At 67.4% G+C, this 11,107-nt stretch overlaps 4 protein-coding genes across 4 annotated transcripts; 3 read left to right on the top strand and 1 right to left on the bottom strand.

The window, feature by feature from the left end:
- Nucleotides 1–2,072: 2,072 nt before the first annotated feature.
- Nucleotides 2,073–3,921, bottom strand: CHLNCDRAFT_31922 (hypothetical protein). The gene is made up of 5 exons (XM_005845938.1): nucleotides 3,787–3,921; nucleotides 3,289–3,585; nucleotides 2,946–3,150; nucleotides 2,662–2,769; nucleotides 2,073–2,384 (listed from the first exon to the last, which is right to left on the bottom strand). Exons 1-5 carry the CDS (start codon nucleotides 3,880–3,882, stop codon nucleotides 2,227–2,229), a joined length of 864 nt encoding a protein of 287 aa, XP_005846000.1. The 5' UTR covers nucleotides 3,883–3,921; the 3' UTR covers nucleotides 2,073–2,226.
- A 727-nt stretch (nucleotides 3,922–4,648) lies between these two features.
- On the top strand, nucleotides 4,649–6,194 carry CHLNCDRAFT_53397 (hypothetical protein; the record flags this gene model as incomplete). The annotated part of the gene is made up of 5 exons (XM_005846066.1): nucleotides 4,649–4,900; nucleotides 5,064–5,152; nucleotides 5,349–5,491; nucleotides 5,752–5,899; nucleotides 6,059–6,194. The coding sequence occupies 5 exons, from the start codon at nucleotides 4,649–4,651 to the stop codon at nucleotides 6,192–6,194; spliced, it is 768 nt and encodes a 255-aa protein (XP_005846128.1).
- A 718-nt stretch (nucleotides 6,195–6,912) lies between these two features.
- Nucleotides 6,913–7,963, top strand: CHLNCDRAFT_53396 (hypothetical protein; the record flags this gene model as incomplete). The annotated part of the gene is made up of 2 exons (XM_005846065.1): nucleotides 6,913–6,925; nucleotides 6,993–7,963. The coding sequence occupies 2 exons, from the start codon at nucleotides 6,913–6,915 to the stop codon at nucleotides 7,961–7,963; spliced, it is 984 nt and encodes a 327-aa protein (XP_005846127.1).
- A 1,553-nt stretch (nucleotides 7,964–9,516) lies between these two features.
- Nucleotides 9,517–10,843, top strand: CHLNCDRAFT_59722 (hypothetical protein). Its single transcript, XM_005846064.1, has 3 exons — nucleotides 9,517–9,950; nucleotides 10,169–10,272; nucleotides 10,482–10,843. The coding sequence occupies exons 1-3, from the start codon at nucleotides 9,651–9,653 to the stop codon at nucleotides 10,702–10,704; spliced, it is 627 nt and encodes a 208-aa protein (XP_005846126.1). The 5' UTR covers nucleotides 9,517–9,650; the 3' UTR covers nucleotides 10,705–10,843.
- Nucleotides 10,844–11,107: the final 264 nt, after the last annotated feature.

Genomic DNA, 11,107 nt, shown 5'->3' with positions numbered 1-11,107 from the left:
CCGTTGAGCAGTGTGCGATGAGCAATGAGCAATGAGCAGTGAGCAGCCCCTCCCTAAACAAAGTGAAGCGCAGGACGGGGTCCGGTGGATGGGAGGCAAGGAAACGCGGGGGGTTGCCACGTGCGCTACCGCCGCCGCCGCAGGCAGCACCCCTGCGGCGGCGGCAGCGGCAGCAAGCCGTGGACCCAAACGCCGTGCCGCCGCCGCCGCAGGCAGCACCCCTGCGACGGCGGCGGCAGCAAGCCGTGGACCGAAACTCCGTGCCGCCGAGTCCCGTGGCTGTGGCCGTGGGCTTCTGGCAGGAAACTACGGCCGCAGCTCGGCAGCACGGGGGCGTCGCAGCGTGCCGCCGCCGCCGCCGCGCTGCCCCCCGGGCACGGCGGCGGCGGCAGCAAGCTTGGGCCCAAACGCCGTGCCGCCGAGTCCCGTGGCTGCGACCGTAGACCGTGGGCCGGAAACTGCGGCCGCAGCTCGGCGGCACGTGGTTCTGGTCAAATCGCCAAGCGTGCAGCAGCGCCGAACCACGCTTCCCGGCCTCGGCGCATGCCTTCAGGGGCCCCCTATCGCTGGGCACACCCCTCCAACACCGAACATGCGCCCGGGGGGGAGGGCGGCCCGGGCTGCCCAGGCCAAAGTGGGCCGCCCTCGAGCAAGAGGCGGCCGGGCTGTGTGCTGAATGAATGAATGAATGAATGCAAGTAGAGATGGCTAGAGTGCTTTCGTGGGCATCGGTGGAAGGGAAGACGTCGCAAGGAAGATGCAAGGAGGCGGACGGGAGGCGGACAGGGGCTGGAATAGGGGGACAGGGAGAAACCCCAGACAGACGTTGTACACAGGAAAGGGTGCTGCCCGCTGTGGCAGGCAGCCGGGAGAAGAGTTCAAAACGCCAAAATAGGATGCCGAGAGCGGCATATGTAGGGAGCATGGGCCGCTGCAGAAAGCAGCAGCAAGGCACTCGACAAGCTCTGCTCCCCCGCGTGGCCCACTAGGGCCACGGCATGGCTGGGGCAGGCACGAGTGGATCATGCCAATGTTGCGCGGCACGCTGGCTGCGCCCGCTTGGCCTGGATGTCGGCACTGATGCGGCTGAAGGTGGCCTGCAGCAGGCGGCAATGGGCGAGCAGGAGCTAGTGAGCAAGGGCAGCGGGGAGCACATATGGCCGGTAAGAGGAGCACAATCCGGCGAGGCGGCTGAGCACACACCTCGTGCTGCTCCTTCAGCGACAGCTGCTCCAGCTGCCGCGCCATCAGATCTCTGCACTCCTCAATCAACAGCTCGGCAATCAGCTGCTCCGCCAGCAGCTCCTCGTCAGAGGCGGGCGCCTGCGGGGGCGGCGGCGAGCAGGCAAGGTGAGCGGCTGTTCCGGTGCTGAGCTCTCAGCGTCTGGCGCCTGATCCCCAGCAGCACCCTGCGCTTCCTGGAGTGCCTCTGAGCCAGCCAACCGCTTTGAAGCGTGAGATATGCACGATAGTGCACGTGCCCCATCCCGAGAGCAGCGGCACGGAGGCAGCAACGAGTGTAGAGGCTCACCGGTTGTGCTACACACTGCTGCTGCGAGCCGTGTGGGGTGGGCGTTGCTGTGGCGGCTTGCGAGGCCGCCGCCTTCAGAGCTCGCGAGAGGTCGAAGGCTGCGCGGGCGCCGTTGCCCTTGGCCGAAATGGCGCTGGGCACGCGAGACTGGCACATCGAGAGAGGGCGGCGAGGTGAAAGCAGACTGAGAGATGGGGGTCCTGGAATGACTATGTGTGGCCACTGCTCACGGAGGGTGTTCGGGGTGGCTTGGGGGTTGGTGGAAGTCTATGGGCGAGCCGAGCAGAGCGGCTGAATGTCCATAACACCCCGCGCCGCCGTGGCGAGGGTCCCGTACTTTCGGTAACGAGAGCGATCACCAGCCACCATCGCGAGAGGCTGTGGTCCATGTGAAGGGGCATGCCTTGGCGGATGCAGGCGTTTGGGAGGGCTGCCGCACCAACGAGCACCGCCCACATTCCCATGGCCATGTCAGGACCTGCGGCGGCGAAAGGACACTGCCACCCCCTGCTGCCACACACAGCTCCTCTGGCACCCTGGCGACCCCAACATTCTTTCATTCGGGCCAACATGTCATTCAGACAGCTGGTGAAGCCGTGGCGCAAGGCAACAATGCAAACCAAGCTGGAAGGAGCGGCCGGTAGCTCAGGCCTGGGCTCCGCTGCCACCTGCTACCGCCGAAGCCGAGCCGCCTCCTACTGCGTGATCTGCTGCCACTGGCCGTCCGCCGCCTCCTTCCACAGCGTGACCGCGTTGTTGGCGTCGGACACGGAGAGGATGTTGCCGCTGACCGACCAGCTGACGCGCCACACCGCGGCGCCAAAGTCGTGAAGCAGGTGCCGCTCCCAGCCGCCTGCGGTACATGGCAGAGGAGGGAAGGGGGGGGCGTCAGCAGAGCGGGGGCAGCGGTGCCCCAAGAAGGCAGAGCTCGCCCGAGGCAGGCAAACAACCGCAAAGCGGAGCAACAAGCGCAGCAAGGCAGCGGCAGTCGAGATGCCGCCGCCGCCGCCGCCGCAGCAGCAGCAGCGGGTGCCAATCCGTCCTTCAGCAGCGAATGCCACGCCATGCTCCACTCTTCACCCACACATACCCTCCCAGAAGCGCCCACCACCACCACAACAGGCGCGCACCTTCCTGCCGCTCGGTCCAGATGAACACCTTGCCATCCTGCCCCGCGCTGGCGATGGTGTTCATGGGCAGCCCAAAGTTCGGGGCCCACGCCACGTCACGCACCCAGTCTGCACGCCACAGAAAGGCAGCCGGCAGGTGAGTAGTGTGCATCAGGCAGCTGCAGCCCACGTGGCACCCTGCAGGAGCCTCCCCCAAGCATGCACACACACATCCATCTGCCGTGCGCTGTGCCCTTCTGCCCTGCCAGCGCCTGGCCCCGCCTGCAACCCCCGCTGCCCCCCACCTGTGTGGCCCGTGAGGGTGGCGCCGTCCTGCCGCCATTGCCGCGCCTGCTCCGCATACATCCACACCCGAACGCAGTTGTCGCAGCCGGCGGAGGCCAGGCGCCGCACGGGCTGGCCGGGGGCCTTGGAGGAGACGAGCGAGCCCTTGGGTGCGGCGGGCGACCAGGAGACCGCGGTGCAGCCGATGGGGTGTGCACCATCCATCTGCACCAGACGGCGGCCATACAATTGCAACCCTTAAGCCACAAACCTGCTGCACCAGCAGCTGCAGCCACAGGTCGTCTCGTGCTGCATGCGGCCATTGCTGCCGCCCGCCATGCCCACGCCAAGCCGGCGGCCCACCTTGTCTGCGTGCCAGGTGCCGTCTGGCTGGTATGTGAGTACCGAGACGGCGCCGTCGGAGGAGGCCGCAGCCAGCGACAGCCCCAGCTCGTACGGCGCCCAGCAGAGGGAGTTGACGCTGGCGGTGTGCAGCGGCGACTGGTACACCTGCTGCCACACATTGTCCGACACCTCCTTCCACACCACCACCCGGTTGTCGAAGCTGCACGAGGCCAGCAGGCTGCCAAACTTGGGGTGCGCCCAGGACACCTGCCACACGGGGCCCTCATGGCCGTTCAGGTCGGCCAGGTGGGTCACCTGCAGGTGTGTGTGTGGGGGCATGTGCGGGTGGGTGTGGGGACAGGGGAGGTGCAGCGCAGCCATGCGTGCACGGCATCAGCTGCGCTGCAAACAATGCAAAGCCGCAAGGCAGGGCCAGCGGCAGGCGGGACCAACAGGCAGCGGCGTCGGCGGCGAGAGGGCCAGCAGATCAGGCTGTGGCCTCTCAGGGCGGCGCACCTGCTCTCCCGCAACCTCAAACACCTTGATGCTGCGGTCGCTGGAGCAGGTGGCCAACCGCTTCCCGTAATAGTCAAAGGCGGCGTCATGCACCATATCGCCGTGCCCAGTTTCAAAGCTGGCCAGCTGCGCGGTGGCGGCCGCCATGGTCGCGCTGCTGGCTGCCCTCTGGGAAACAACCTGAAGGCACGGCGCGGCAGCAGAGGCGGGGTGGGCGGCGGCGCCGCTGGAGCCCCACCATACGGCAGGGGGCAGTGCACGCCTTGCGAGCAGGTTTGAAGCACTCCTGGGTTCACCACTTGCGAGGAGCACAAGCAGGGGGACCACAGCTGCCCGAGCACAGAAACAAGCTGCAGCGACCGCACTCTGCCTTGCCTGTCGTCAACGAGTTGGCGTGCCCCTGCACAGCCGCGATCGGGCAGTCCGCCGAGCCGTTGCGAGCGCGCCCAAACTGCGGACCTGTTGGCAAGTCAGTGGCGGGATGCAGATGGGAGCTGGGGCGTAGATCAGACAGCGGCACATGCTGCAGCGCTGAGTTCTTGAGCAGAAGTACACGTACCTCTCGCTTCGTGCCTGGCCGTCCTTTGGGCACTGCATTCGCGGCATCGGTCGTGAACCTGTGGACCCAGCCGAGCTGCAGCGCAGCAAGAGCCTCATCGCAACATTTGTTCTTCGGCAGTGCCCATTGCAGCTCTCCATGGCGTCCAGCATTTGTAGGCGGCTGCTCAGCCAGCCCCAGGCAGCGACAGCGCTGCTGCAAGCGGCATGCGGCACGGCTGGCGGCCCCAAGCCCTTTCAGCTCGTCCACCTAGCTTCATTCAGCGCCACCGTGAGTGATGCGTGATGCGCAGGTCCTGCAGCTATGGGTTCTGCCCGATGGGTTGTCAACGCCGCCGCCGCCGCCGCCTCTCTTCGGGTTGCTGCAAAGTGGAAGACGCACGCAGCACGCCCGCCCCCTCCAGCAGCCAATGCAGCCGTGTATGCCTTGCCTAACGTGCAGGCCGCGGCAGCGGCGAGCGGCGGCAAGCTGTTTGGCGTGTGCGTGCTGGAGCGGCTGCCCGTCATCATCCCCGACCCGCCAGAGTGGGAGCAGGAGCACCGCGAATGGCAGCAGGTGCGCAGCACCCATGCGCCGCGCTGCAGGCCACATCCCCACCATGGCTGCCTCTGCAGCTCGGCCGCAGGGTGCAAGCCTTCCCTGCGCTGGGCACGGCTGCACCGTTTGAGCACACTGCTCCCGCCACCTAGCATGCGCCACGCTGGCCTGGATTCTGCAGGCCATCACAGAAAAGTATTTTAAGGTGCTGCCCAAGGATTTTGTGGAGCTTAAAGACAGCGAGAGGCAGGCGGATGATGCAGGGGCCAGGTGGGATTGGGTGGGGTGGGCGGGGGGCGTGGTTGAGGGTGCAGCCATGGGCAGCATGTGCGTGGCGTGTTGTGGATGTGCGGGCAACGGGAGCATGCATCCTGGGGTTGTGGGATGCGGCTGAGCCAGCCGGCGAGTGTTTGGGAGGCAGGGAGAGGTGCAGGCTAACGCTGTTGGCTGGATGATGGTGGTGCAGGTACGAGCCAGCGCCTCGCATCACCGCGGCCGACAAGGCCAACGATAGGCGCTCGTTGCAGCGGCGGCTAGACCAGCGGCTGTTCATGCTGGTGCGGCCAAAGGGCGGCAGCGGCGGCGGCGCATGGTCGCTCATGCAGCGAGGTGCGTGCTTGGCAGGCTGGAGCAAAGCCTGGCAACCTGGCTGGCAGGGAAATGGCTTGTGGCTCGCCGACGACTCGTTGCGAGGGAAACGATAAGCAGCACATGCCTGTGCCTCTGGGTTGCCATCCTGTGCCTCTCCTGAGCCACTTCATTTCAGGACAGCCCTCCTGCAAGCCTGCCCTTTGCCTCACTGCTGCTGCCTGCCTGCCCGCCTGCCTGCGTGAGCCCCCGCCTCCTGCCCCGCCTGCCCCCACCCGCAGAGAACCAGGAGGGCGAGACGATGCGGCAGACGGCGGAGCGGGCGTTGGCAGAGTGCGTGGACGAGTCGGTGGTGCAGCCCTATTTTGTGGGCAACGCGCCGGCGGGGCACGTGGCGCTGGGCGAGGCCGGAACGCTTTTCTTCCACAGGTGCGGGCGGGCCCTGCGGCGCCGTTGCCACCCTGGGGCAGCACTGTGCATTGCTGGCCCTCTGCCTGCCCGGTCTGGTTGCCTGTTTGGGGCTGGCTAGCCACACCTCCATGCTCCCGAGGATGTCCCCGCCTCCTTGCCCGCCCCCGGCTGCCGCAGGTGCCAGCTCATACAGGGCGTACCGGTGCTCAGGGGCGGCAGCGGGTACAGCGAGCACCTGTGGGTGGCCAAGGACGAGCTGCCAGAGTACATCCAGCAGCCGGAGCTGCTGCAGCTGCTGCAGAAGATGCTGTGAGGGCGGCGCAGCGGCAGCACATGTCTGGAGAGGCAGCGGTCGGCCTGCGCGGCACCCTCAATTTGCTGCTCCATCGGCTTTGCGTGTCGCTCGCCTGCTTTCGTGGGATTGGTTGTGCGCTGGTGAGCAACCCTCGTGCACCCAAACGCAGCCCACCACCCTCACAAGTCAAGCTCAGGCTGGCTGGCACCAGCGGTGGCGGTCCAAGGGGATTTGGGGGGGGGGCAGCTGATCATTCCCCCAATTCAATGATCTATTTAATGGATGAATGGATATCTCAGTGGCTGGCGCTTCTATAGGCTGCGCTAACTCATATCCTCTGGCACAAGGCGTGCCGCTCTCCCACCGCCGCAAACACTGTGTGGGCTGCATCTGAGGCTGTGTTACTAGAGCCAGCCAGGTGACGTGACAAAAAGGATCTGGAATCGTCCAGGTCCAGGCCGCCCAGCCAGCCAGCGAGCCGCGCCCGCTGTGAGCGAGGCGGCGGTGCGGTACATGAGCTTCATGCAGCCGCACCCTGCAGCTTTGCACCTTCAGTTCTAACTACATCAGGCCCTCCAGAGCCAGAACCAGCGCGAAACCGCCGCGATCAGCGTAGGCCCCAAGCCCGCGGCCAATCGAGGGGGAGAGAAGCTTCGCAGGTGCGTGCGTCGCACGACAGGGGCTGTGCACAGTTGCGGGGCCCGCGCAGGGGCGCTGATGGCGGCGCGTTAGGTTCATGAACGGCGGCCGTGAGCATGCTGCAGCTGCAACCAGTGGCCCCACCGCCACTGCCTGTGTTTCCTGTCCCTGCCGCAGGTTTCAGCAGCGCAGCAGCCATGGAGCCGCAGCCGGATGGGAATCACCACTGCATCCAGTTCTGGCGCACCGGCAACTGCCAGTGGGTGGGACGCTGCCGCTTCCCTCACCAGTGCTACATCTGCGGCAGCCCCGCGCACGGCACCGGCCAGCACAACATGGCGGCGGCCGGCGGCATGCCGCCCGGGATGCCGCCGCCTGGTGGTCCGCCCATGGGCGGGATGGCGCCGCCTCCGTCCTATGGCATGGGTGGTGGCATGGGAGGCATGGGTGGTGGGGTGCCCCAGCCCGCGGGCGCGCCCGTGGCCGGCGACTGGCAGTGCGCCGGCTGTGGCTGGGGCAACTACCCAGAGCGGCAGTCGTGCCGCAAGTGCCACATGCCGCGCCCCGCCGCGGCGTCGCAGGCGCTGGCAGCCGCCGGCGCGCTGCTGGCCCCCCCCGACGGCAAGCAGCACTGCATCCAGTTCTGGCGCACCGGCAACTGCCAGTGGATAGGGCGATGCCGCTACCCTCACCAGTGCTACATCTGCGGCAGCCCCGCCCACGGCACGGGCCAGCACGCGTCCATGGCCGTGGCGACCGCCTCCGCCACTGCCGCCGTGGCCTCGGTGGGCGCCCTGCCGGCGGCCGCCGCGCCGCACGTGCCCTCGCCCGCGCCGGCGCCCGCGCCCATGCCAGCGCCGGCGCCGCACGTCGTGGAGGTGCCGCTGGCCGCCGCGCCCGCCCCAGCCCCAGCCCCAGCCCCCGCGCCGGCCACCGAGCCCGCCCCCGCGCCCGCGGCCGAGCCGCCCGCTGCAGATGCCGTGCCCCCGGCTGAGGAGGCACCGGCTCCGGCCGACGGCATCGAGGAGCGCGGCCGCGCCAGGAGCCGCAGCCGCAGCAGGAGCCCCTCCAAGAAGGCGCCCCGCTCGCGCAGCAGGAGCCGCAGCGGGCAGCGCGCGCCGCCTCCCGAGGAGGAGGCCCAGCAGTAGGCCCGCCGCGGCCAGCAGGCCGCACGGGTCGCCCGCACCCAAACAAGCAGCCGTCCAGGCTTTTCCCCATCCGCAGCTGCACCACCAGTTCAAGCAGCCTGCCCCCATGCTCGTTCATTCGCCATGCGCCGCACCATGCGCAGCTTCTGGTTATGCTGCCGACTCCCGTTTCCCATCCCTTGCTGTGTTGTTCACACGTCACGTCTGCCCCGCCTCGATTGCCCCCTCTTTTCCACACCCTCCTTTGCTGACCTTGTGCCCTGCCCCTGTGCCTGTTGCGCCAGCGCGACACTGTTGTGTGACAAGCCCCTCTGCTGCAAGGACGGGTGCTGGGTGTAGGGGCAGCAGCTGGCGGATCGCCAGCTGAGAGAAGGACAGTAGTAGAGAGGAGAGACAAGGACAGGGCAGTCAGGGTGAGACAGCCCAGCAGGTGAAGAAGGTGGAAGAATGTATTGTAGCGGAAGAAAACTGGAGCGGCGATTTCAGAGGTAAATGCCGTAGTATGAGGCAGGCGAGCGGCCCTCGCCGCCGCGAGTCACGTCTGTGCCGCGCAGTGGCATGTAGCGCGCTGCTGCATCCTCGCGCCGCTCCCGCGCCTGCAGCGGCGCCTGCGCGTGGTGCCAGCCGACGGCCTGCCCCTCGGTGGCGGGCTGCAACGGCGGGGAGGCTCATGGTGGCAGGCTGGGGGGTGGTAGTTTGCATGCGATTACAAGGATGCAAGCATGCACAGCCCAGGCAGGCTCGCATCCCTCTGGCATCCCTCTGGGCTCACCTGGCTGCCAAGGAGTGGCGCCGCCGCTGCCGTCGCACCGGGGTGCTTGGTCCTTGCCCGGCTGCTCGCTCCAGCAGCTGCAGCGCTGCTGCGGGCCCCCAGGTGCTGCAGCGCCCGCCAGCTGCGCTCAAACTCGGGCCAGCTGATGGTGGCAGAGGCATCCAGTGCGAAGCAGCGGGCGAGGGCTGCAAGGTCGCCGCCGCTCAGCTTCCGCCCCGCCGCTCGGCGCATCACCGCGGCAATGTCCTCCCGCAGGATATGCTGCCCCACCGCCACCTGCAGCGCAGGGCCAGGTTGGTAATGAACATGAACTGGTTAATTGAGGCCCTCTCCTCTCCGCTCAGGCACCCCCTGCCCGCAACCCCCCCCCCCCCCGCCCCGCCTCGGTCAACATGTTGCACATGTCGAGCCAGACCTGGATGGTCTGCAGGTCGCCACTGGCCTCCTGGCTGGCTGCTTGAAAGGCGCTGTGCACGGCGTCGTCCGCAACCTGCTGCCAGCCAGGTTGCGGTTGCGGCCGGCGGCCAGGGGCGGTGCAGCCCCCGTCAGCGCGTGCATGGCTTAAGACGGTGGTGTTTCGAATTGAATGGCGCCTCCAGCTTCTGGCTTTAAGGCGCCAATTGAAACGTGGCAGCTCGCTCCCAGCACAGCCCCGATCGATGCCTCTCACCTCCCACATGTGATTCTTCTTCTTCTTCTGTGCTCCAGCAGCACCAAGTGCGACACCAGGCACACACACATTGGCTGTCGGTCACACCAGCACAAGGCCAGCCCTCAGAATAGCCTCAACCCGTTGTGGGCTAATCTCCAGGCAGCACAGGTAGCAGCAGATCGCACAGTGCAGCACCCCTGCCACCGCCGCCTGCCCGCCCACCCGCTGCCGCCTTCCGCCGTTGTGGCTAGCACGCCCCAGGCATGGTCGCTGCCCCTACCACCTTCAACAACACGTATTACCTTCTCCGGCACGGCCTCAGCCACGCCAATGAGCAGGACTTGATTGTGAGCCGGCCAGAGAACGGGCAGGAGGCACGCTGGGGCCTGAGCGACACGGGACGGCAGCAGGCAGCGGCGGCGGGGCAGCAACTGGCGCAGCAGCTGGGCATGCACGAACCTGCGTCGCTGGCAGTGCTGGCCTCGCCCTTTAGCCGCACAGTGGACACCGCAGTGGGTGCGGGGGCGGCGCTGGGTATCCAGGAGGGCGACCCGCGGCTGCAGGTGCGCTACAGCGCACAGCCTTCAGCGTGCCGTTGTGCCGGGATGTTGGCCCCTGCTCCGCTCGCAGCAGACGTTGGCGTGCTGGATGGACGCGCTACGCTCGTGCACGTCGTGATCTGTGCACAAGCACGACAAGAAACTGCCTGCCTGGTCCTTCCTGAGGTTGCTTCATAGCCCACGCCCGACTTGGCCGCCTGCCGCCTGCCCCCCGCTGGCAGCTGGAGCCGGCGCTGCGCGAGCGGTGCTTTGGCGACCACGAGATGACCAGCTGCGCCAATTACGAGCTAGTGTGGGCGCAGGACGCCTTGTCCACATCCAACCGGTGGGCTGGCTGGCGGCGCTGCTGCTGCGGGGCGGAGCTGGACCTGGCTGGGCCGAGCCGGTGCCTGGCCGGCTTCTCTTTAGCAAGCGTGCCCATCAGTCTGCCCACCGCCTGCAACAATTCTTGATGGTGGGCTGGGCGCATGCTGTCGCCGCTGCGCCCTTGCCCCCCTCCTGTGCCTCGCCTCACGGCCCCTGCCGCATATGCAGGCCACCAGGAGAGGGCGGGGAGAGCGTGGAGGACGTGGCGGCGCGGACCGCGGGCCTGGTGCAGCAGCTGGAGCAGCGGCACAGCGGCAAGCACTTAGTGCTGGTCTCCCACGGCGACGCGCTCAGCATACTGGCCGCCGCCCTGCTGGGCACGCCGCTGGGCGAGCACCGGCGGCACGGCCTGCCAAACTGCGGCATACTGCGCATCGGCGGCAGCAGCTGAATTGATGCACGCTTGATGTGCTTGCACAGCCCTGCCCTCGGGTTGCTCGAACCGAGTGAGCTGTGGGCGTGCCGTCTGCGGCGGCGTCATGCCAGAGCGGACCCAGTAATCAAACCCTCATGTAATGCTTATCTTCCCCACCTGTTGAACAGGTTCTTCGCCAACAGGAGGAGGCATTCCATTCGGCGCGCCGCGGCGGGTCGCAAGGTTATTGCGCATGCGAACGTGGGGAGGCCTACCTGGAACGTGGCACGAAACTGGCCCTTGGCGGCTGCGTCCTTCCATTCGCTTCATTCCAACAAGCACGGGTGCAGCACATCCTGCTGCTCCGGGTCTGTAGCGCATCCCGGGCGATGGACCCCTGATCGCGACCGAGGCCACTCGCGGACCCGCGGGAGGCTCC

This window comes from Chlorella variabilis, assembly GCF_000147415.1.
Source record: "Chlorella variabilis unplaced genomic scaffold CHLNCscaffold_15, whole genome shotgun sequence".
Taxonomy (NCBI): domain Eukaryota; kingdom Viridiplantae; phylum Chlorophyta; class Trebouxiophyceae; order Chlorellales; family Chlorellaceae; genus Chlorella; species Chlorella variabilis.
The sequence above is the reverse complement of the archived record's forward strand: the minus strand, read 5'-3'. Positions and strand labels throughout refer to the sequence as shown.

Excerpts from the sequence above, each read along its gene's own strand:
- CHLNCDRAFT_31922 (XM_005845938.1), bottom strand. The coding sequence starts at position 3,882 with ATGGTGCATGACGCCGCCTTTGACTATTACGGGAAGCGGTTGGCCACC. Across the intron at positions 2,770-2,945 it reads CACCCTCACGGGCCACACAG|ACTGGGTGCGTGACGTGGCG; the intron begins GTGGGGGGCAGC and ends TGTGGCGTGCAG. Across the intron at positions 2,385-2,661 it reads CTGGACCGAGCGGCAGGAAG|GCGGCTGGGAGCGGCACCTG; the intron begins GTGCGCGCCTGT and ends CATGTACCGCAG.
- CHLNCDRAFT_59722 (XM_005846064.1), top strand. The coding sequence starts at position 9,651 with ATGGTCGCTGCCCCTACCACCTTCAACAACACGTATTACCTTCTCCGG. Across the intron at positions 9,951-10,168 it reads AGGGCGACCCGCGGCTGCAG|CTGGAGCCGGCGCTGCGCGA; the intron begins GTGCGCTACAGC and ends CCCCGCTGGCAG. Across the intron at positions 10,273-10,481 it reads GCCTTGTCCACATCCAACCG|GCCACCAGGAGAGGGCGGGG; the intron begins GTGGGCTGGCTG and ends CCGCATATGCAG.